Genomic DNA, 25258 nt, shown 5'->3' on the forward strand with positions numbered 1-25258 from the left:
TAACACAAGCATTGTATATGCACATGGACCACACAGACAAATCACACATGCATGCATGCAAATCACCCAACTCCCCTTCACTGACCCCTGCCTCTGCCCCTGTGAGCTCCCAGACACATGTGATGCACACATATAATGAAATGCATCAGTCACCACACAGACACATATGTGCCATGTTAACCTCCCAGGCTTCCAAGGGTACCCAGCTGGTCCATATCTAGCTGGAAGAATTAGATCACCTGCTTTGTTTGCTCCGGGGTTGGGAGCCTCATATACTAGTCAGGTTATAATAGAGAAATGTGGGGGTTAGAGACAGGGAAGTGGCATCCTGTAGATGAGCACACAGCTGCAGTTTAGGAACATCCTCCCCACACTCTCAAGAGAATGTATAGGACACCAGAAGCTGAGACCAGTGCCAGCAGAAGCTATGGTCATTATGGTGACAGAAGCATGGTTGAGTCAAACAGTGAAGAGATATGTTCTCTGAGCTCCAAGAGTATGGTTCTTGTGTAAAGCAGGCATCTAACTCTCCTCTCTCAGCATAAGGTACAGCACCTAGAATACAATTTGGAGATGAGTGGAGCCATTTCTCTTCATTTGGAGGCTTTTTCTTTATTTTGGGAGTTTGGGCTCCATTATTCAGAGGAAAGCAGCAAATGGTGGCAGAAGTCTTGAGGCTGGAGATGAAGTTTGTCTTGGACACATGAGCTCATGTAAAGAAAAGGGAGAACACAGCTGGTCTGGAGATGACTGGAGGGGAGCTAGTATCAGTTTCCCAGGCAGTCTGTAGCTTCCCCAACTCACTGCAACCCCTAGGGTTCCTTCTGTCACCTAGGACACTGGTTCCTCTCAAGGTCAAAGGGGCAGGTGGGAAGTGGCCTCCAAGATGACAAGTTTCACTTTTATAAGCCTCTCCCCTTCCAAGCGAAGGAACCCTGGTTTACCTAATCTTCTATCTGGGGTCCAGGCTCAGAAACTTCCAGAAGGGTTAGTGAAGGCTCCTTGCCCTGCAAGCAAGCCACTATGCTCTGCTTTGGGCTGCGGAGGAGGGCCAGTTTCAGGAGTGTGAAGCCAACTCCATCCTTGACATCAAGCTGTGCACCAGCTTTGACTAGAACTTTGAGGATTGTTGTGTTGCCCTTGAGAGCAGCCAGGTGGGCAGGTGTCCAGCCAATCTTGTTGCAAGCATGGACGTCAGCACCATGCTCCAGAAGGTGGACGATACCCAGGAAGGTTCCCTTATGCACTGCCAGGTGAAGAGGAGTCCAGCCTGACTGCTCAGCAACATTGGGGTTGGCCCCACACTGCAGCAGTGCCAGCATCACCCCCACCTCCCCACGGAAGGCAGCCAGGTGCAGGGGAGTCCATTGCATACTTCCAAGGGCATCTAGGTCTGCATGGCTCTTGGCCAACAGATGGATAATCTCCAGGTGGCCTTTATAAGTTGCTAGGTGCAGGGGTGTCCATTGCTGTTGTGTGCGTAGTTCAAGGCTGGCTCCATATCTGAGAAGCATCTTAAAGATAAGGTACTTGCCCCTGGCTGCAGCAATGTGCAGAGGGCTGTAGCCATTGTGGTCAAGCACATCGGGGAGTGCCCTGTGTTTTAGCAGACACTGAATGGCTCTCACTTTTCCCCTCTCCACTGCCAGGTGCAGGGGTGTCCTCAGGTTTCTCTGCTGAGCATCCAGCTCAGCTCCCTGTCCTGTCAGCAGCTTGACCAAGCCAATGTGGCCAAAGTAGGCGGCAACATGGAGGGGTGTCTTGCCTTCAGCCTCACGTGGGCTGAGGTCAGCCTGACGGGAGACCAGAAGTCGTGCCACATTCTCAAAGTTATTCTGTGCAGCCAGGTGGAGTGGGGTCCAGCCCTCGTGCTCCTGTGCATTCACCAGGGCCCCATGGTCCAGGAGCAGCCGGGCAATGTGGTCATCTCCATTCTGGGCTGCAAAATGCAGTGGGGCCCAGCCATCTTCATCTGCCAGGTTGGTATCAGCACCGTGTGCCAGGAGCAGGGCACAGAGGTCAGGCTGCTGGTCCTGGGTGGCGATGAGGAGTGGTGTACATCCAGAGGCTGTCTGACAGTCTACTTCAACCTCATGGGACAGCAGCAGTCTCACTTGTTCCAAGCTGCCCCTGGCCACTAGAAAGTGTAGGGGAGTCACCTTGTTCTCATAGACATCACTTGGGACCAAGCTCTTGCTGTCAGAGAGCTGTAGGATCCACTTCAAGGAGTCACCTGAATCTGCTAAGAGAGAGGGATAGATTGAAAAAAATATTATATCTTAACCTGTTCATAGGTCACGTATGCATCCCCCTGCCTCCTGGAGACCCGTCCCAGAAACAGCCTCGACTTGAGAGCAATGGCTTTCATGGTATCAAGGATCACCGATATCGTTAAAGCTTTGAATTTGTGTTTTTTGCAGAGGAGGCAGGATGAGCTGAGACTAGGAGGCCTGGTTGAAAATCATTACTCAGCCGGGCGGTGGTGGCGCACGCCTTTAATCCTAGTACTTGGGAGGCAGAGGCAGGCGGATTTCTGAGTTCGAGGCTAGCCTGGTTTACAGAGTGAGTTCCAGGACAGCCAGGACTACACAGAAAAACCCTGTCTTGAAAAACAAAAAAACAAAACAAAAAAAAATCATTACTCTACCCAGAAGCATCCCCTGGACTCTGCTAGTTCTTGGCCTCTTTGAGCCTCCATGTGCAGCTCTTTAAAAGAGAGATGAACAGTGCTGGCTCAGTCTACCAGTTGGAAGACAGATTAGATGGGTAAGAATGTTCAAAGAACCTGAGAGGAAGTCAGGCTGTGGAAATCAGAACTTCTCTAGAAGTAGTATGCTGTAAGACCTTCAGGCTTTACCACCTCCTGATTCATCTACGGGTGTCTCAGAACTGAATAATGACCACTGCTAAGACCCATCCCCTACTGATTTTGATTTGTGTCTGGTAGGCATTGGACACATCTTTTTCTCATTCTTTTTTTCTCAAATAAGTGTAACATAAAGACAGTATTGAAAGCCAGTGTTCTATCTCTCAGGGCAGAACCAGGGAATCGACTCTTTTAAGAGCACAGCCATGAAGGGGAACGGATCCAGAACTCCAAGAGTCTGGGTATTTTTGAGCCAACCCTTATGTGTCATAGGCATGAGAAAGAGAGGGGATGAGGGCAATGACTGAGGAGAATGGATTCCACCCTTTCCTCCATGTGGATTCTTCGGTCCCACCTCAGCACAACAGACTCACCACTGTCTACGAGCTCCTGGTTGACCTCCTTGCTGACCTGCAAAGTAATGTACAGGATGTGTCATCAGGGATCTGCTCTGGTCCTCCCTGCCTTTCCTCCCTCCAGAGTCACATTCCACCCTTGCTGGGAGATCTTGCAAGACCATTGTCCCACCAGTACATGTATAGAAGAAATCTCTAAGCAGCGGAGTTCTGAGGCCTGGTCTTCATTTATAGACTCCAGGGTAGATCCCTGGAACCTCTGATAGTCCCTGTCAGTTCCCATGTCAGAGTAGGAACAAGAGACTTGAAGGATGATGTTGACATCCACAGCTTGATAGCTTAGAATAAGGTCCTTCCCAGGAACTCTGAGCCATAGCACCTATGGCCTTTAGAGTACGGTCGCATAAATCAGGAACAGTGTCCTCCCCTAGGGATGCTGGAAGCCTCCAGCTAGTCTCTCTGGATCTGAAAGCTAAGTATGGGCTAGCTTGGCTTCTAGTTCCTACATCACTCTCAGCAGTCAAGTGGCCTTATAAATTTCAGCCTTTGCATATTCTCTCTCAGGCTATCCAGAGACCCTGGATGTCACAAAGTGGCTTCCAGTATCCCTAGAATGGCCTGCCTAGCCTGTCATATCCACCTTGTGGGGCTGGTTCAGCGATGGCTTGCAAGACACCTTCCGGGTCAGGGCTTCACACTCAGGGTCTGCCACAGGGCTCTGGAACAGGGACAGCAGCATGTCTGTCTCAATGGTCACATCTGCTCCACAAGGAGTAGGGGTAGAGGAAAAAGGGAACAGGCAAGCTCAGTGGTACTTACTACATTTCAGATATTATGTTTTCTGTATTCTCTTAAACATTTCAGATATTCTGATGTTTCCCATAATCCCTTAAACACATTCCTAGGTTTATGTATGCTTCCATTTGCCCACAATGATGTTGGAAACTGAGTCCCACTCTTGACATGGCTGGGGTACACTTGGTGACCCTCTGAAGGTAAGCCTTTATTTCACGGAAAGAGAAGACAAGGATCAGACAATCTCTAAGATGCCCACCCTTCTGTGTGTTATCCCTAGAGGATCAGATAGCCTCATTCCATTCAACCTATGACCTTATAGATTCCACAATATTGAAAATCCCCTGAGATAGTTACAGAGCTCAATGGAAGGACCCGGGTCAGATGCTGTGGTTTCTATTTGCTGATTCTACCTCCCTTAGAGAGCACTGTCTAACAAAATCCATCCTCAGCTGCGTAGCTCAGAGGACCTGCCTCCCAGCCTCACCCTGAAGATGTCTTATATATTGTTTTGAGCTCTAATGCCAAGGGTGTCTCTGCATGCATCTCAGGAAAAGGCTATCTTCTGTCCCTCCCTCTCTAGCTCCTGGGTAGGAAATAATAGGCAGATACTTAGGAAGCATGGCCTCTTCTTGGGGTCTTGGTCCCAGCAGCGCTTCATCAGGTCCACCATCTGATGGGCCTCTGGCCACTCAGCAGAGACTTCCTGCAAGGAGGGCCGCATGCCTGCAGCTACCCGGATGATAATGGTCATCATATTGAGCCCTGTAAGAGAAGAGTTTGGCAGTGTGGTCAGTTGACTGGCAAGTGGGTGGAAGCTGGGAGGATCATGACAGGATAGGAAGGCAGTAGGTGATCTATACATGCTCAGTGAGTAGACAGTTGAGTCTGGGACCTAGCTGAGGCTCTGATTGAGCAACTTAGTCACTGGTCCAGTTCTAGCAAAGACTCAACATGATTCCTGCATCTGTTCTCTGTGCAAAGACAGTAGAATAGACAAATAGGCCTTGAAGGAAGGCTTTGGCTTTCCACACTATAAAGTGTAGGGGCGTGAGTATTGAAGTCATGAAGCAAGGTCAAGGTTGATGCTTGCTCACTATTTCAGAAGTTCTAGCACTTGGGGACAGAGGGAACGGAGTAAGGTAGCAGTCCGTGAGGAGCTCACACATCATCCTGAGTTCTCCAACCTCAGCCTCCCACAGGCATAGACTATGATCATGTTACCTGCATAGGGTTTCTTCTGAGTGAGAATCTCCCAGATGACAATCCCAAAGCTGCAGTGGGGAATATATTAGCAGAGAGATTTAGTCTAGTATTCATGATCCCTAGACAGAGGAACTCAATAGTCTGCTTGGTCTAGTATCCATAATTTCTAGCCAGGGGGCCCCACACTTTCTACAATCCCAGGTGAAGCAGGGATCCCCTCATCTTTCCCTTTCCATCACCACATGGAAGAACCAGTCCTAATACTTGTCCTACCCTGTCTGTTAGCTGTAGGGACCCAGCCAGGGTAGCAACCTGCCACATGACACAGAGCCAGCTGCCCACTCACCTGTACACATCATATTCAGGCCCTGGAGTTTTGTTATTCTCCAGGAACATTTCAGGAGGGATGTAGCTGAGTGTGCCCCTCAGAGCTGATCTTTCAATGGACTGCTTCTGGGTTGACTGCTCCATCCACTTGGACAGGCCAAAATCTGAGATCTGGGAGAAAGCCAGATAGATGCCAAGGACAGCGCAGCAACAGACACCTTCCGGAAGTCATCTGTGGCCTCCTTCTTACTCATTGCCACTGTCATTATATCCTGTTTTAGTGCAGCACATGTGGGTTTCAACTTCACTGGCCACCAGCTCTACTGCCCACTGCCTAGATGTTCTTGAACCAATTCAGCTTCACAGAGCCTCAGTTTCCAAATCTGTAGGCTGGGGATCTGTACATCTCCAAGATCCTTGTTCTTCCCAGCTCCATGAATCCTGAAACACTCACACCATCTGTTTATCGTCTGCTTCTAGCCTGTCAGTCTGTCATCCATCGGGGGACAATGAGATTGGGTATTGATATGCCTCTTTAAACCCCATGCCCTGTTGATGTCTGGGTATTCACATAGGATATTTGTGCATTAAGAACAAGTTTCACTCATGTTTGAGACCCCTTACCTGCGGTTACTCTTCAACTTTGCCTAAGCTTAAAAAAAAGTTTTGTAGAATGCCTATAGATTGCAACTAGGGTCAGAAAATGAAGTAGCAATGGTGTGACCAGAGGATGTAAGAGTCCCTGATGGAGGAGATCAAGAAAGGTCTCCCCAAGGAGGTAATGACTAATCTGAGCTGAGACACGATTAGGAGTTTGCTAGATAAAAAAGAGAGTGAAGAAGAGAATGTGCAAGGGTCTCGCATGCATAAAAATTATTATTGAAGGCTTGAGCACTGAAGCATCGTGACTCACTAAAAATCTTCTTTATACACATTCCTCCCTCAGACAAAGAACACGAAGGGTAGAGATTATTCTATCAGTTTTAGAAGTGTGGCCCAGAGAACATTGTGGACATCACAGCCCCCATCTCATGCCCCAAAGTTGTCTACTCATCCATCTCTGTTTCAGACTTATCTCCTGTGTTCACTACTTATTCAAACAGACATATAGCTCAAGCTCTTGGCTGGTTCAATGATTGGCATGTAGACAATCCTGATATATGGAAGAGGTCTAGTGTACATCATCAGGACCCTCACCTTGACATGCATGTTGTTGTCCAGCAGGATGTTGCCTGGCTTAAGGTCCAGGTGGAGCAGGGGTGGCTTGATGCTGTGGAGGAAGTTCATGGCCAAGCTGGTCTCATGGATGATGCGGAGCTTGAGGGGCCAGAAGAGGCTGTGGGTAGGTAGTGTCTTCTCCAGGGAACCATTGGCCATGAACTCCATCACAATACCCAGGGGCTGCTTGCAGACCCCATAGATGGACACGATGTGTTGAAACTTAATCTTCTCCATTTTGACTGCTTCTTCAAAGAGGCAACTCACCTCAGAGCTGTGGAGAGCCACGAATGGGATGGAAGAAGAGAGAACAGAAATTACCAGGGCAAGTGGCAAAATGCACTAACCCAGCATGCTGCAAGTTAAGTAGACCCAGAGAAGCCTCAGGAGCTTCCAGGATAGAGGAAGAGAAATGAGGGGCTGTAAAAGAACCAGCACCAGCGGACAGCTAGGCCCGGGGCTCCAGCTGCTGTCAATGAAAGGGTGAGAGGTTTGCAGGCTTGGGAATCTATCCATTCTGAAGAAGCCAACCACAAAAAGCCTGGACACAACCTACCGTTTATCCTGCCCACTTGCTTACACGCTCATCTTCCCTAGCAGCTTTCAAGCCCTCAGAAAACCGGTATTAGGCTTCTTGAATCTGTTTTAAAATAGCGTCTGTAAACATTTTGATTATGAAAATAATACATGCACCATGTAGAAAACCTAGGAGCTGCAGAGAGCTGTAAAAAAGAAAAATCTCCCAGAGTTGGCCTTAGCTAACATTTTAGTGTGTTCTTTTATGACGTTTTCCAGGAGTCTCTCCTTTCCTACATTCTAACACTTGTTATTCTCCTGAAGCACGGGCTTGAATGGATGCAGAGTAGTCTGTGTTATGGATGAACTATAATTAGTACTCTTTGCCACCCCCCCCACACACATATTGCCATGGACTGCACAATACATCTGTGTGGGAATGAACTGAAATCAGGACTTAAGGGGAAGCCCTGTAAAAGAAGAACTGCAGGTCCTCTTGTGTGCCCACAGAACTGTAAATATGCAAACTGCAAGAGAGAAGAGGGGATGGGAATTAATGAGAAAGAGCATTTTCAAAAAGCAACGGGTCTGCAAAGCCATGCTCTCAGGGGCACCAGTCAGAGAATCTGGCCTCCAGGAACATCTACCACTCTCCAGACATCTGAGCAGCTGGCTACTACAGGGTTAGCCTTTTCTAGCCCTTCGCTGCTATTCCAGACAGCTCTGGTGTGTTTGACTGTCCTCCTTCTCTCTCTTGGGTGTGTAGAAACCAAAATAATATCAGCCCTGGGGCAGACAACTTATTGGGATGTTCGGTGACACTGTGCTGTCCTCACGACTTAGTTTTCTCACTTGAGTTATGCATGACTTTGGGCAGAGGATTCTCTGGGCCTTCTCTGGGCCTTCTCTGGGCCTTCTCTGGGCCTTCTCTGGGCCTTCGTTTGAACCTGCAGAGTGGGAATAATAGTAACTGCCCCACACAGCTCCCAGCCACACCAACTTCTTTAGGAGGTTTCTGTCTCCCTGGCCTCGGCTCCCATTGCCCCAGAGGACAGTTCCAATCTCTTTTCTCTTACCAGTCTCATGTCCACATTCTCCGGCACCTCCCCTGCAGACTTGTGCTCCCCTTCTCTGTCTCCTTGGCTAGTTTAGAATGCTCGGCCCCTGTGCTCATCTCAGATGCTCTGCTCATCCAACCTGGTATCCCTCTTTCTCTGCTCACCATCAGCATCTCCAATCAGATATTTGATGTTTTGATACTGCATGTGTCAGGTGCTTGTCTCTCAGTCTCCCCATAAAACTGTCTCCTCCTGTAGCCTTATGCATCTCAGGCAGTATGTTTCCCATCCTCCAGGCCCCTACAGGTCCTGGATTCATCTTTATCTCATTATCACCACCAACTCCATCACTGAAATTCAGCAAGGATCTGGCTACTTCTTACCACCTCTGCCATTTACTTTGTATCACTGAATCCAAGTCTCCTGAATGGCCTTTCTGCTATTGCCCCAGATACTTCTAAATATAAAATGTACATAGTAGGGGATAGAGAGTTAAGAATGCATACTTTCTTGCAGAGAATCTGTAGGTAATTATGGCTGGAGAACGCAGGGTTCCTCAAGCCAGGCTGGGAACGCTCTGGGTTCCTCCAGGCTGGAAGTTAGGCCCGGCTGCTGTGGCTCACTAAAGGCCTCTCCACGGTTCCTCACAGCACGGTCCCAACAACACACGAGAAAGTCCATGGGTTTTTACAGGCTTTAATGTCATGGTGGATGGTGGATGGTGGATGGTGGATGGTGGATGGTGGATGGTGGATGGTGGATGGTGGATGGTGGATGGTGGATGGTGGATGGTGGATGGTGGATGGTGGATGGATCTGGATGCACCCCCCAGTAAAACCCAGGGCAGTCCTGAGTTAAATAGCAGGGAGAGAGGGGGGAGGGGCTGGGGAAGTACATTTAATTGACTCCACCCTCTGGCCTTCAGGTACCTCATTAGTATGTAAATCTCTCTAGGGCCTGAGGTCTGGTGACTTGGCCATAGACCTCTCTGTGGGAGTGCTTGTGGAGGGCTGAAGCTAAATGAAAAGAACCAGGGAGCGGAGCTGAACTCCTGCTGTCAGATAAAGGTTCTGGGGTTCCAAGCTCTTCTTGACCAAGCACCCAGCTGCTTCTCACAGCCCACCACCCCACAAGGATCCAAGTTCTCTTCCTAGCACCCACGTGAAATGGCTCACAATCACGTGAAACTCTAGAGTCTGTCAACACCTGCATTCATGTACACAAAACTTGCCTCCACACACCCATATAATAAAAAGAAATCTTAAAAGAAAACTATAGTAGCAAATCACTGCTCGGCCAGTGCATCTGGCTTTATTCTCCCTCAGAGTTGAAGGCAAGGGTCTTTCAAAGCCTGACAAAGATTCTTGTCATCTCCTCACTCTCGCCCCTGTCATAAATCTCTGACCTCACCACTTCCTAACCCATTCCTCTTTCTCTCTCTCTCTCTCTCTCTCTCTCTCTCTCTCTCTCTCTCTCTCTCTCTCTCTCTCTCTCTCTCCATCCCCCCCCCCCCCCAATGCACCAAGTGTGTTGCCACTCCAGGAATTCTGCATGCCACTCCAGGAATTCTGCATGTGTTGTCTCCTCTGCCAAGACACCTTCTCTCACAGAACCACATGGCCTGCTCATTCATCTGCTCCAAAGACAACTTGGATCATCTTAATTAGTGAATATTTCAGAAACAAGCATATATATTGGCAACATGACCTCAGCTCTATCCCTTCTGATTCCCACACGTGCAGGTGGCCCACAGATTAATATTTCTAGACCAAATTAATCTCTTCTTGGGAGATCCCACTACTCAATTCTCCTTATTTTTAATCAGCTGAGAAAATGTCTAGTAGTCCTTACTGCTATAAATAGAAACCATACTTGTTTATTTGCTCATCGATTGCTTCATTAGAATCTAAGTCCCATGAAGGCAGGACCTTAAGCATTCAATTTGGGTTTAGAATGGATGATATTATCTCTGGCCTGGCTTCAATTACTACATAAAAGACACAGCATGTGAATGGTAATTACAACGTATTTGTACCCTTGACAACTCTTGTTGAATGAAGGCTATCTCAGGCTGAGCATATGTGGACTTCCTCAAACCTGTTTTGTTTTTTTTTTCCTGCCAAGGCAATCATTCAACAAATATCTATCTGACAATAACTATGTGGCAGACATTAGCAGGACCTAAGGTCCTGTTGTCACAGAGTGACATCCTAGTGGGATGTCTTCCTCTGGTATACCAGGCAGCATGTAGACCTCAGCACCCTTCTTTGGTGTGCCTCCCACAGCCAATTAGCACAAGGTCCTGTCACTCCTCAATACCCTTCCTCTCCCTCCATCTCCACTACCAGCACTACAGTCTGGCTCTCTGTCATCCCTGGCCTGAAGACATCAGTCTCTTGACAAGAGCAGCCTCCATTCTCCACCATCTAGTCCATTCCCTAAGCTTCACATATGTTTGATTCCCTTCCATATGTGTTCTCCAGCCTGGTTGCAAACCCCTCAGTGTCTTTCCCCTGCTCCTTCACACCTTCAACTCCAGCTGTAAGGCCTTCCTTACCTCTGTGCATACCATCCCCTTCCTTCACAGGTCCTTACATGTCCCATTGCATGCAAACTTCCTCCTCACCTACTTAGGTCACATTCATTCTTCACATGTTAGCTCCAGGGTAACTTTCTCAGGGGAGGTTTTCTGATCTCAGGAAAACTCTGTCAGGAGGAGCTCAAGGGACTATACATGATTTGTTTCCTGCCTGTGTCACAGGAGTGCACTCAGATTATGCTTAGCGTCTCTCCTCTGAGCTGCAAGATCCATAGAGTGGTAACATGTCTACTTCACTCATTATTTCCTCGCAGGGGCCAGTATTGTGTTGGGCACATAGTAAAGAGCAATTAGCCTTCATCAAGTGGATGGATGGATGGTTGGGGGATAAATAAAGCAATAATCATAAAGCTCCAATGACAGTCATCCACAATAACACCCACTAGCTACACTCAATAAATTCCTTAACACTCAATGAGTCTTAAGAACTTGAGAAGGAAAACTGGCTGCAGTTTTTATCATAGTCACAGAATAGGCAAGTCTACTCAATCCACTTTCCCATGCTATTTGTTACAAACATATTTCTTTGTGTGCATATGTCACAAATCATATATATATATATATATATATATATATATATATATGTGTGTGTGTGTGTGTGTGTGTGTATGTGTATGTGTATGTATGATATATGATATATGATATATGATATATGATATATGATATATGATATATGATATATGATATATGATATATGATATATGATATATGATATATGATATATGATATATGATATATGATATATGATATATGATATATGATATATGATATATGATATATATGATGTGTGTGTTTGTAAGTCACAGAATAACTTGCAGGAGCCAGTTCTCTCCTTTTGCTATGTGGGTCCTGGGGATCAAACTCAGGTTATCAAGCTTGGCAGCAAATGTCTTTATATGCCAAATCAGCTCACCAGTTTTCCTTGTGTTATTTCAAAGACTATACTCACCAGCTTTCCTCATGTTCTTTATTTCAAAGACTATACATTGTTTGGATAAATCTAGTACCTGGCCCTATTCCAGAGCTAAGAGTACTCTAGGCAGAAAGATCTAATACAAACGCTGCTATTGGGGGATGTCATCAAGTCACAGAAAACACAATAAATAACATCTAGGTACGAATCACTGGGTGTCCAGTTGATGTCCCAAGAGGTGTAATTGTGGACATGTTCTCATACTCGGGCCTAATATCCCAGAATGACTCCTTCCTGGCTGTAAGGGGAAGCACAGACCAGGGACACACAGTAAGGTCAGAGGCACTAACAAAGAAGTGGTTGTAGCACAAACTATGACAGCCAGGATCCAAACCAGCCAGTGTGGGATGCTGGACTTGACTTTCCAGTGGGATTTATGTTAGCTGGCAAGTGACCTGGGCCCTGCCTCTATCAATCCCCTGTGGAAGGCCAGCAGTGTGGCATCAGCTACCTGTTGGTATCTTACTGGGGCAGTGTCTAGCCTCCCATCCCCTTTAGCCTACAGTGGCTGGCATGGAAAGAGAGAAGGTGACAAATTTCATATTTCTTGGAAAGCTCATCCCTACCCTGAAAGGATGGGGCAAAGAGGGGTGTCCAGGCTTCATCATATAACAAGAAGAAGGAGGCAAAGCAAGTTTGAGAGGCTGGGCAGACAAAGGAACTTTTGCAAGGCAATTCCTACTCACCTTTGATCTCTTGGGATGCCAACAAGCAGGCATTGTTTGCCTATTTACTTCAGGTTCAGAGAAAGAGCCTAGTCTGAAGAAATTCAGATCACAGGGCTCATTTAAAAGCACCTGGACAGTCAACCCCAACCCCAGCTTATATCTTTCCTCTGAGCTTCCTAGACCAAAAACTTGTTCTACCTCAGTCTTTCCTCTGTGGAAGCAGGCCATCAGCTACCTGGTGGTTTCCTTCTGGAGGCACGGGGAGCACTTGATGGCATACTGGGTCCTCCAGCGCTTGTGCTTCGCCTGGAACACCTTGCTGAAGCCACCACTGGCAATCAGGTGCCATTCTTCCTCGAAATCATCATGGGTGAAGATGGTGAGACTGCCCAGCTGCTGCTCCAAGGGGCCAACTGCCATGGGGTCTGGAAGCCTCCTGGCCCTGTGTGGCACCATACACTCCCCTGTGCCTCTGTACCTAACCTTACTCTGGCAGCAAGCTGGGTGGCTCCGGGAGCCTCCGCTTCCTGCTCTTCAGGTCTGGGAGGGTGGAAATGATGAGGCGAGCTGGCCCTCCCTCCTTCTCCACCTGCCAAGGTGGGGAAACCCAGCCAGCCCAGAGCCCGAGACTGCAGAAGGGAGGAAAAGATCTGGTCCTGGAAGAGAGGATGCCCCTCTCTGTAGCTTTTTCTTCCTCAGTCCCTGCTAGCTTAAGCTAGCAGACTTAGGGAGGGGCAGAGCTAGCTTGCAGCTGGAAGTCAGACCACAGCAGTAAAGACTGGCTTGGCATTGTGGCCCAATGTTAAGTGGGAGCAGGCTGGTTCTTATCTTCCTGCTACCCCTCCACAGAGAACATCAGCACGGGGCAAATGACAGAATTTGCCTATAGCAAATATGGTGCATGTGTTTCTCCTTTAATCTCACCAGGACAAACAAAGTCTTTGGGTGAACTCTAGGAGAAGCCAGCCTTCCTGAGTATATGGTCACAAAGGTTGAGCACGCCCCCCCCCCGCCCCCCGAGAGTCAGTGTAGTGACCTAGCAGTTCTGTCATACTTTGACGCTGCTGAAAGCCAGTGGAGACTTTCTCCAAACCAGAAGGACAAGTCATTTGCATACAGGGAAGTTCCCCATCTGTCTGTCTTTCGCCATTCTTCACACTGCAAACGTGTTGCAGAGGGCATGCTGGGCATGTTTTGACAGGCTCCAACGTCAGCCTGTGTGCTGAGAGGAGGACTGGTCACTGGAAAGGAATGAATGCATTCAGGAAGCTAGGGCAGATGCTCAGTAGGGAGGAAAAAAGGAGAAGAGGAGAGGGAGAAGAAGGGAGAGGAGGGGTAGGAGAGAAGGGAGAGGAGAGGAAGGTGTGGGTGGGAAGGAAAGGAGATCACACATAGCAGTAATGTCTGCCCTGTTTCTCCTTAACAGTTATATTTTTATTTTTATCAGATCTCCATGGGTTTCTCCACCTTTATAGAATGATTTGATAATAGGAATATTCATCCATTTACATCTTATACAAATATAAGAATCTAATGGCTCATGGACTTAAATATGAAATAGGAACATAAAATCTTTAGAAAAATATTCTTTGCCCCTTTGCACCTTTGAGGGGTTTTACTATGTGTTTTGCTGATTTTGAGCTCATATGTAAACAAGGCTGACCTTGAACTTATGACCCTCTTGTCTCTGTCTTCCAAGCATTGAGATTGAAAGTGTACAACATTGCACCTGACCCTATAAGGAAATGTTTACGGTCTAGGGTAAGGGGGAAACAACAAAACAAAACAAAGACCCATGAGACAAGACTTAAATACCACAAGCATGACTCATAAATGAAAAAGTCAATAAACTGAACATTATGAAAAACCTCCACTCCAGGAAGGACCACAGGAAGATGATGAGAAGATCAACTGCACACAGGGAGAGGATATTTGTGAGCTGACTCCTGGATAACCATGCCTTGCTGGTTCCTAGGATATATAAGGATATCTTCAAAGTTAATGGTAAACAAACAAAATCATTTATCCGGTTAGAAAATGGAGAAGAGACTCAGACTCATTTTACTGGGGAAGATACACAGATGGCAAATAACGACCTGAGAATATGCTCAATGTCATCAGCCAATAAGCAAATGCAAATCAAAGTTACACTGAGATGTCAATGTACACATAACAGAATTGTTAACATAAATATTAAGGCCAAATACCCACGAGGAAATGGACCATATAAACATTGCTACTGTGTATATAGATGACCCAGCCACTTTGCAAGACAGTGAGTCAGTCTCTGAGAATATATAACATATATATGCTAAGTGACCTAGCAATTGTCCTTTAGGGAAATAAATCCCAGAGCAATGAAAACCATGTTCACATAAAACCTGCACACGACTGTGAGTTGTAGATTCCTATGGAATATCAAAAATGTGTGGAAGAGCTGAGCAGGTGAAAGGTTAAACACATTGAGGCAGATATACAATATGGAATAATTCTCAGAGACTGTTGCCAGGCACAACCGGGGAATCATGATGGTTTTCAAAACCAGTTTAAAAAGGCACATATATTGTATGTGCCCATTCATAGTCTTGAAATGACAAAATTACAGAGACGGGAAACAGTGTGACAGAAGTCAACAGTGGGGCGTAGAGAAGTGTGGCTGCAGCTGCAAAATCTCTACGAGGAAACTGTTCCCTGTCTTGACCACGGTGGAGGTGGCCACATCTGCAAGCAATAAAACATGTCTTATTTTCAAAGATACAAAACTCACCTGAATGTGGGTGGTAGAATCCCCATGGACTGGGGTCCTAGACTAAATTAAGGGGAGAAAACAAGCTAAGCCTTAGAATTCATCTCTCTCTGCTCCCTCGCTTGTACACAATGTGGACAGCTGCCTAACATCCTGCTGTTAGAGCCTCCCTGACATGATGGGTTCTACCCTTAAGTCTGGAGCCCAAATACATATTTTTGCGGAGTGGCTTGTTATAGCACTCAAGGCACCTAATAGATATGCTGAAAGAAACGTGTCTAGTAAAACCTCACGGATGAGATCTTATGTAGAGGTGGGGGAACGCATAGAACAAAGGCTTGTCTTGTTATAAACCAGCAAAGAATTTACTTGGATTTTCTCTGGGTCCGAAGAGCTTGTGCAAGATCCAAAGTCAAAGCAATGAACTAGGAAATCTGGCAGAAAAAAACTGTCTAAGCAGCAAGCGTTCATGTTGCTTCAAGCTGCTTGCAGTCACATACGGTGACCTGTGAGCACAAAGGGACTGCTTAAGTTATGTTTGAATGAACCTAGCACAAAGCTCCAGCCAGAATGTTTAATTAAAAGTAAAGCAGAGCAGAAAAACCTGGAAAACTCAACCCTGCCACACAAAGAGAAAAAGTGTTCAAGTGTAAAGCCAAGAAGTGCAGAAGGAAGGGAGCCTGGTGTGGTTCATCAGAAACATAGTGTGTATGTATGGGTGGGTGAATGGGTCCCAAAAGGTGGGGATATGTGGGGGCAGTTCTGAAGTCATTTCAGAGATCTCTGGGGTTGTCTCTAGCACCCTAAGTGCAGGATGAGACCATTGACCACCTCAGGTCTCTGCTCCTTAAATCTGGCATAACATCCTTTGGTTAATTCAAACATGGCTATGTCATTTTGACTCAGATATTAAGGTGCAAGTTGCATGTTTAAATGGCATGTGTATGGTGATGTTTCTGTAGGCAAATAATATAAGATCCATGAAGTCATGGCTTTTTCCCACCTAGATCTCAAAAGATACATTCATAGACACAAAGCTACAAAAGTGAAGTACTAGGAGGACCACACTGAGCGGCAATGTGGCCCTTGAGCTGCTGTAGGGTCCGCAGGCTAATGTGTGGTAGAGCTGCAGTGGCCAGGCTTCCTCTGAGACCTTGGGACTACAGAGCCACTGGAGGACAAAGTCCAGAAAAGTCAAACCACAGGGTCCAGCTAAGTCACATTTGGGGGTCCAACCCACTAAGTGTATCTAAAAAGGGTGCCTTGGAAGTGAAAGATTGTTTTCCAGGTTTGAGATTTAGTATCTGCTGTCATGGGTTTGGGACTATTTTGGGGAGCTGGTCCCTCTTTCTACCAGCCTGTCTCTCCCTTGCATTAGGAATAGTTACTCTACACCTGTTTTGCCATTGAACTTTGTTTTTAAACTGTGTATGTGTGCACATGTACATGAATGTACAAGTGCTAACAGAAGCCATGATCCGGTGTCCTATTGATTTCCTGAAGGTAGGCTTACAGACAGTTGGAAGCTGTTTAACAGTGCTGGGAACCACTGGTTCTCTTCAAGGGCAACACGCTCTCTTAACCACTGAGCAATCTCTTCAGGTCTCTGTCATTGAACTTTTAAAAGAGAATGGCTTTTTTTAAAATTGATTTTACAGTCTCACAGCTGGCCTCTACCAAGCTGAGAATCTGAGTTGTTGGGTTGGAATCGCTGTGTTTTGCACTGTGAAAAAGATGAGTGTTTTGGAGGTGAGTTTCTAGTATTTATCTCCTCTGAAACTCACATTGAATACTGGGAAGTGGGGGGCAAGGTGAGCCTTAAAAAGAGATGGAGCTGTCCAGAGGGATTAATGCTACTCACAGAAACTGAATAGGCTTTTGCAGGAGTGAGTGCTTGCTCTAAGGAACTCAGTAGGTTGCCTTAGGAATGAGTTTTGAAAGCAGCAGGGCAGAAAGCTTTTTTCTCATCGCTGTGATCAAAACACTTGACAGAAGCAACCTGAAACAGGAGAGGTTTATTTTGCCTCCTGGTTTCAGGGGAATTCCAATGCCTCATAAGAGAAAAGGCACGGTAGAGGGATCTGTAGCTCCATGACTGTTGGAGCACTTGGCAGTGCTCAACACAGGATATACAGACCAGAAAGAACAGTTTGTTCCCAAACCAGAAGCAGACCCAACCTCAAGGCTTACCACTTAGTGAGCCACTTCTGCTAGCCTAGCTAGGCCATATATCTCAAAGGTCCAAGCCTCCCAAAATAGCCCCACCAACTGGGAATCAAGTGTTCAAGTTCATGAGCCAGTGGGGTGACATTTACATTCCAACCCTGACACCTTTGCATTTCCCATCCATGTTATGACTCAGTACAAGGCCCTGACTAGATGCATTAGTGCAATCTAGTCTCCAGAACCATGAACCAAATGAAGTCATTATTCTTCGTAAATGACTTAATCTGCACTATTGGGTTATAGCAGCAGAAAAGGAACTAAAACAGCCAGCAACACCCAAAACGTGTGGCTTAAACATGGAAGAGGCATGGTTCCCCGTGATTGTCCATGGCTTTCCATTGTTCCCCATGGCATTACTACCCAAACCGGGGGAATTCCCTTGTAAACAAGAGATTCAAGCCACTCATTGGTCCACCTCCAAGGTAATAGAAGTCAAAGGTCCAGATCCAAAACAGTAGGCTGGTTAGGTGTCTTCAGCTTGTTTAGAATGAACTGGGTCCCCTGATGTTTGTGTTCATGCTGGTTCCCAAACCTCTTCAGAAGCAACCAAGAGGGCTACCCTTTTCTACCCACCCACAACATGGAATATTTCCCACCACCCTGCAAGGAAGACTGTCTTTTTTTCAGTGACTTCAATGATACCACAGCAGCAGCCCTTCTATTTGAAATGTCTGTTTCAGAGGTACTCCCACTGCAGTCCATGACCTGAATTTTGTACGATTCCATTAGTTGTGAGAAAGAAACAGAAGGGGAAACATTATTTCCTTGTTGTTGTCTCAGTGATCAGGAGACTAATAGGCACTACAGTCAGGACTACAGGACTAAACTCGAAGCATTTAAATGTGGAAAGGTGCCTAGATAAACAGTGAAGGGCCAGAGGGTATAGGATCTTCTTAGAGGTTATTCCATGCTGCTCCGAAGGGCCCCCTTACACCTGAATGGCTAGACTCCAGGCCTTAGGTCTCCAGTTGTTCATAGGCAGCACAAAAGGGACCCATGACTTGTCAGATAGGTTTACGAGTGAAAATCTGGTAACAGTCATATACATACCAGGAATTGGGCCACCAGTGGTATCTAACCATGGCTTTGGGGACCAACGGGGACAATTCCAGACTGGAGAAAGAAGCCCCTCTCAATCAACTGGATAAATCAACTGATGAGTCATCCAATCATTCCTATGGGCAGAGTGAAGACAAAGTCATGGTCTCTGATCAGATCACCTGTCCTTACAGCAAGGTTATTATGGTGGTTTGAATACGCTTGGCCCATGGGAAGTGGCACTGTTAGGAAGTGTGGCTTTGTTGGAATAGGCGTGGCCTTGTTGGAGGAAGTGTGTCACAGTGTAGGCGGGCTTTGATGGTTCCTAGTGCTCAAGCTTTGCCAAGTGCAGATGATACCCTACTCCAAGCTGCCTTCAGAAGAGAATCTTCTCTTGGCTGCCTTCAGATCAAGATGTAGAACTTTTGGCTCCTCCAGAGTGTCTGATTGCTGCCAGGTTTCCTGCCATGATGATAATGGACTAAACCTCTGAACCTGCAAGCCAGACCCAATTAAATGTTGTCCTTTCTAAGAGTTGCCATGGTCATGGTATGTCTTCATAGCAATGGAAAGCCTAACTAAGACAGTAATGCTTTTTCAGTCTATGTCTGTTTCTCTTTGTTTAGGCCCTAAGATTCCCCTTAAGAAAAAGATGTACACACCTTAGTAAACGTGATTCAACTTAGGAAACAAACAAACAGAAAACAAGAATATTTCAAAGCACAACACAGTGCAGAAATCAAGAGGGTGGGAAATGTTAGCTGAAGAGAGTTTCGTGTACAGTAGTGGGATGAGGGAGGGAGGTATGAGATGTGGCTTGGGTCAGGTGTTTAACCTTGGTTTGTCTCAGTTTCCTCATTAGTAGGGAGAGACTAGCACTAGTCCTCCCATCATTAAAAAGAATCTATGCTTGCTTACTATTTTGCCAAAAGGTGCCTGTCACTTTTGCTGTGCTGAAGCTTTGTGGGTGTGTGGGTTTTACAGAAGGAGAAGGTCTTTTGGAAGACAACAGAGGTCAGCAGGTATGGGAGGCATGGGGGTGAGTAGACTGTGTGGAAGGTGAGGGAGTATGTATACATGCAAACAATAGAAAGCACCTATAGCAGGGGAGGGACACAGTGGGCAGCTGTCACTCAGCCAATAATGCCCAAGCTTCTTTCAAGTGTTGGAACATGGCAGTAAACCCCAAAGACGTTGTACCTAGGGTTGAAATAGAAGATAGGCCTAAGTGGGAACCAGAACATGACTCTAAAACTATATTTTAAGGCTCAATGGGGCTGCACTGGGTGGTTTATGTTGAAAAAGCAACATAAGACTTTCTCAGCATTTTTATAGGGAAAAATAATTCGAGGGATAATCATAGATGCACATGTTTTATACTCAACCTAAGCCTTATGAATCACAGCTCTTTCATGCTGTGTGGAGACTGCAAAGGCATCTGATGGTAGTTTAAGGAAAATAACTTAGAGCCTTCTCAGTGGCACTTGAGAAAATGATAAATTCTCCATGGTATTATTAGTACCCACACTCCACCACACATACTTCACATACATATACCATATTGTGCACGCGCGCACATGCACACGCGTGAACACACACACACACACATTCACACATCAATTGTGTAGAAGTTTGAGGGAGGGTACTGACAGTGGCTACAGAGGACGGGGCATTGTTGATCTGAAGGGGGATGGGAAGCCTTGTGAGGTGGCTTTTCAAGTGAACCCCAAACTTGTCTGTTTCTTTATTCCCACCTTGTTCAGAGCATCAGTGTCAATGGGTACCCATGCCAACCTTTCCCACTCCTCTGGGCTGTTATAGGCATAGTTTGGACTCCACAGGATACCTGCTGAGGTTTCTTCTGTTTCCCTGGAATAAAGAATGGGATGAGTGGCCCATGGATAGTGTAGAAATAGAGGCGCTGGATCAAGAATGATGGGAACCACAGAGCACAGAATCAGGTCTGCAAGTCGGGAAAGGTCAGAGGCTGGAGGCACAAGGTCCTGATCCTTGATTGGTCCTTCATTGCATCATGCACATTTTCTCTGCTGTTGGGAGGGCTTTTCTCCCACTCGCTGTTTTGGGGCAGATGATATAGCAGGGTTGAGAAGTGGAGTAATGATATTCACTCTCTGTTCCTCCTTTGCCATTCCTTTCTTCACATACTGATCTTTCCTCCTCTTTTTGGCAATGCCAGGGATTGAACCAAGGGCCTCAGGTGTGTTAGACAAGTACTCCCCCATTCAACTGCACCTCGATGCCCCTCTCTCCAACCACACAGCCCACTCCTCACCCCATCTGAGTTTCTACCGGTCCTTCCCTTCTACAGGCTCCTCTACACGTGAACAAGACTGAACCTGGATGTCCATGCCTCTGAATCCCACCTTTGAGATAGGTTCACACAGGAATCTATCCAACCCTGATCAAAATCCTTGTGTTTCAGAATTCCTGAGAAGAGCCTGCAGGGATTACCCAGCATGGGCATCTGTGTGAGTAGCTACGTCAGTGTAATGAGGTAGGTCTCCTCCTTTTAGAGCCTGTTGCATGCAAAGCACAGTGTGGAGAGCTTTATAGAAATAACTCTAGTTAATCCTCATGACAAACCTGTGAAGTATCCTGTCCCCAACAGCACTGCCTTTTATGAGCAAGACACAGGAGGGGTGATGCTAACTCAACAATGCTCTGAGGTCATGAAGGGTATAGAGCCGCTTTGAACCTGCAGTCTGACCATGGAAGGGCTACTTCCCAGGGTCTCCTGCTCTTTTGATCCTACATTTCTTTGATCCTTAGGCCAGGCCATTGCACACCTAGGAATAAGTGTTAAAGATTCCTCACCTGGCCCTTCTGAGTCAGAGCTTCCTTGTTGTATGTAATATGAGAAGGTGTGACCTAGACATTGTGGTTCAGTGACTTGCATTAAGCAAATAAAGTTAGAAAGATGCCAACTAATCAGAACTTGGAGAGATGAACCCCAAGTAAATGTCAGGTTGAGTGTAAGACTCATTTTTCTTGCTGTACACACCAATAATTCTCCCTCTTAGCCTGCCTTTGATCCAGCCTATATCTCTGTGGTACCTCAGCTCACCCCATACAATTCACCTCTCAGCTTCAGGAGATGAACCGTGTGGGTGTGCGTGCACATGTGTGTGCTCCAGCTGGAGGGCAGGGGAGGGTCTGAAGGAGCAGATGGAGATGCTGAAGACTAAAAGCACAAATGTGAGGTTGGCAGTGGCATGTGACAGTGGAGGGATGCTCAGGCTGAATGGAATCTTCACTGGCAGAAAGCCCAAGACACAGCGAGCAGTTTGTCAGAACTGGCTGGTAACAGGAGTTGAGTCTCAGAATTAGGAAGACCTCCCAGCTCCACATCTGGGGAGTCCTGAGGCTTCGGGGTGGCTGGCAAATATTCTCAGCAGTGTGTCTTTCTGCTCTGCTATTTCCCTTTAAGCTGCATCTTGCTGGGGCTGAGCCCAAGAGCAGGCAGAGCCCCGTCCATCTAAGGGCAAAAGCCTCCCCACTCCTCCATCCCTGGCAAGGCCTTTCTCTTTGTTTTGTCTTTTGGAAATTGAGATTACATTAGAGATCTTGCTAGAAAGATGAGCCACCCAGCTGGTGTCTGCCTGCCTTGTAGCTGGTGTGTGGTCAGGAGAAGGGATGATGGTCAGTGGGACGGACATCCCTCGCCATTTCCAGGGCAATGCAGAGGTTGAGGCTAATGACCTCCTGATGAGAGTGTCGTTGGAGTGACAGTTCTCAGGATCAACAGGGTTTTTTGTTTGTTTGTTTTTCTTTGTTTTAACTTGAAATTAGGTCAAAGGAGAAATAATCCGAGTATCTGCTGGGAGAGAACCTGACCCCAGCACCTTGTGCTAGAGCAGTCAGAGGATTACAAAAAAGATTACTCCTGGATTCTGAGTGCCCAGAACTCCAGCCCCTCTGGGATTGGTGTTCTTAAATTGACTATCTCAGAATTATACAGGGAGGCCACTGCTGGCTGGAGGTGGGGTTTGGGGATGTCTATGTGCACCTTCCCGGGCATAGGATGGGGGAATGGCAAAGGTAGAAGGAAGGGAAGGGGAGAAACCATTTCTGGTCTACCCATCATGACCATTATGCCACCCTCCACCCTCCCATCCCTGTGCTAGATATGTTGTGAATATCCAAACTGAAGAAGGCCAGATGGAACCATTACTCTCATTTTACAGAGAAGAAGGAGACTCGAAAAATAATTAGACATTTCTTGCAAGCCACATTCAACAAGGAGAGAAATGTTTCACATTAGAAGAAAGTTAAGCCGGGCCGTGGTGGTGCACACCTTTAATCCCAGCACTTGGGAGGCAGAGGCAGGTGGATTTCTGAGTTTGAGGCCAGCCTGGTCTACAGAGTGAGTTCCAGGACAGCCAGGGCTACACAGAGAAACCCTGTCTCGAAAAAAAAAAAAAGTTAAAACAAAACAAACTTTTGAGTCTTTAGTTTGACCTTAACTTCTTGACTCCTCTATTTACAGAATACCATGGTCCCAGGCATGGAAGTCTTGGTTTCTTAACTTCTTTAGTGAAGATAGTATCTGCCTCATGGCATCCGTGTGAGGCTAGGAGATGAAAGATTGCTAGTTTGTAAGGCATTTCTCTCCACCTGTACGAGGGTGTGCAGTTACCCCATTGCCAACATGAAGATTACAACTCTGGGTGCGAACTCTCAAGCACAATAGAATGTGACATTCTACTCTTTAGGGATGGAGTTCTACCTAGAGCAGACATTTTCAGAGGCAGAGAGGAGGAGGAGTATAGCAGAATGGGAGAGGCGTGAACCTTGAAAAGGAGACCAGCCTGGAGATTCTGCACCCTGATGTCGTCTTCCAAGCCCTGCTGAGTTCTTTGAAAGTGACGGATACTACAGCCTCTAATTTTCCTCTCTGTTCTGTTCAGCATCACCCATCTCCCTTGCAATTTGGCTGCTTGAAGGAGGTTTGTTTGCACGAGGCTACCTACCGAGCGGGCTGGTCCCATCTTCTCCGCTGAGGTCTGCTACCTGCCTGGTACCTAGGAACAGTTGCAGCCCCACTGGAGAATACTCTGGTGAGCTTTTACCAGGGGCCCACAGTGCGCTGGTCCCACAGAGAGGACTCTGGGTTAGTGATTTTCATCCAGACTTCCAACATGAAACTATTCATTTTGCTTTTAGGAACAAAGTTAAATATTTTAAATTAAAAAATTTAAGCCAAGAGCTGTTCTGTCAGTGAAAAATTTTCCTTAGGGGTATGTTGAATGAAATCCTCCCAGAGAGAGAGAGTGTGTGTGTGTTTTCTTTCCTGCATATTTCAGATGATATCTGGCTTCAACACCTTAAAGGGCATGAGCTTATCCATCCTGCCAAATCTCAAAGTAAACCCCTTAGTACAGAGGATGTCAGTCAAGGTCTCTAGTCTCAGATGGCACTTGTCATAGTGGTACAGTTGCATAGCTCCCCAAAATACCTTCTGCTCTAATGTCAGCTAGTTTTCTATTACTGTAACAAGTAGCCACAACAATGAACTTAGAGAGTGAAAAGGTTTATTTGGGCTCACAGGTTTCAAGGTTTTAGGTTATGATTAGGTGGGTCTGTGACATTAAAGCTTCTGTTAGTGAGGACAAAATCTCATGGTAGGAACAGGGTGCAAAGCAAACTGCCTATCAGAAGAAGAGACCAAGATCCCACAAGCCTTTCTGAGTGCACACTCTCAGTGAACCAAATATCTCTAGGTTCTAACAAAGTTTCCACCACCTGTCAATAACACCAAGCTAGGGACCAAGCCTTTAACTCAGGGTCTTTGGGGAAACATTCTAGATTTCATATAACCTTCACAGCATAGGTAGGTTGTATATATATTATTCTGTTTTCCTGATGGAACAGAGGGGTTAAGCTCAGAGAGGTTAAGCAACTCACCCAGTAACACAGCAGTCAGGAAGTAGGGGCTGCCCCTCTTGGGAGCTTTGGTTTGGAGTTTCATGTTTCAGTGTTCAAGTGCAGTTGCTGCCTCCTTCCCTGAAATGGTTTGATCAATGATTGAACTGAGAAGCCAGAGAACTGATATTTATTAAACCTTTTATTTGAGAGTCCTCTGGTGATCCTGGCTTTGGGCAATGAGAAGAGACCAGTGGCTTTAAGAATGGGCTAAGCAGGCATGTGGGATGAGTTAGGGACATAAATGTACATGATTTGGGGTTCTATAAATAAAAGCCTGTGCCCTAGCATTGTAAGTTCGGAACCATCTTACACCTAACATGGGGCACTTGTAAAAAGCAGCCAGTGGTAATGCTGACCCCCAGGCCCAGGAGTGGAAAGAGCGCCCTTGTCAGGCAAGCCATCTATCACCACTTAGCCCAGTGGACTCAAAAGCACATGTCACAGATGCAGCTGTGATTCAGGAAGCTGCTGCCACACTGGTGTGGGGTGGGTGGGCTGTGAGAGGTAGCTGAGCACCTGGTCGAGCACAGACCTGGAACCCTGTACCCTAATAAGATGGAAGGTGTTCGGCTTTGCTCCTGGGCCCCTGGTTCCTTTCACTTAGCTTCAGCCCTCCACATCCCCTCCCAAAGAGAAGTTTGTGTCACCCAGTACAGGTAGAGGGCATGACTACAGGCCTCAGCCTCAAGAGATTTCCATATTAATGAGATATCTGAAGAC

General features: G+C 46.6%; 1 protein-coding gene across 5 annotated transcripts; it reads right to left on the reverse strand.

Annotated features, from left to right (window-relative positions):
* Positions 1-394: 394 nt before the first annotated feature.
* On the reverse strand, positions 395-13168 carry Ankk1 (ankyrin repeat and kinase domain containing 1). Of its 5 annotated transcripts, none has more exons than XM_076925092.1 (8): positions 12818-13168; positions 6748-7042; positions 5570-5721; positions 5242-5291; positions 4630-4782; positions 3863-3981; positions 3241-3277; positions 395-2242 (listed from the first exon to the last, which is right to left on the reverse strand). In XM_076925092.1, the coding sequence occupies exons 1-8, from the start codon at positions 13036-13038 to the stop codon at positions 945-947; spliced, it is 2325 nt and encodes a 774-aa protein (XP_076781207.1). In that variant the 5' UTR covers positions 13039-13168; the 3' UTR covers positions 395-944. The 5 variants fall into 5 exon arrangements, with proteins under 5 accessions (XP_076781207.1, XP_076781208.1, XP_076781209.1 ...); XM_076925093.1 differs by having other exon boundaries at positions 395-2239; positions 12818-13167; XM_076925094.1 differs by having other exon boundaries at positions 12781-12900.
* Between the last annotated feature and the right edge of the window lie 12090 nt (positions 13169-25258).

This window comes from Arvicanthis niloticus, chromosome 26 (genome assembly GCF_011762505.2).
Source record: "Arvicanthis niloticus isolate mArvNil1 chromosome 26, mArvNil1.pat.X, whole genome shotgun sequence".
Classification (NCBI taxonomy): Eukaryota; Metazoa; Chordata; class Mammalia; order Rodentia; family Muridae; genus Arvicanthis; species Arvicanthis niloticus.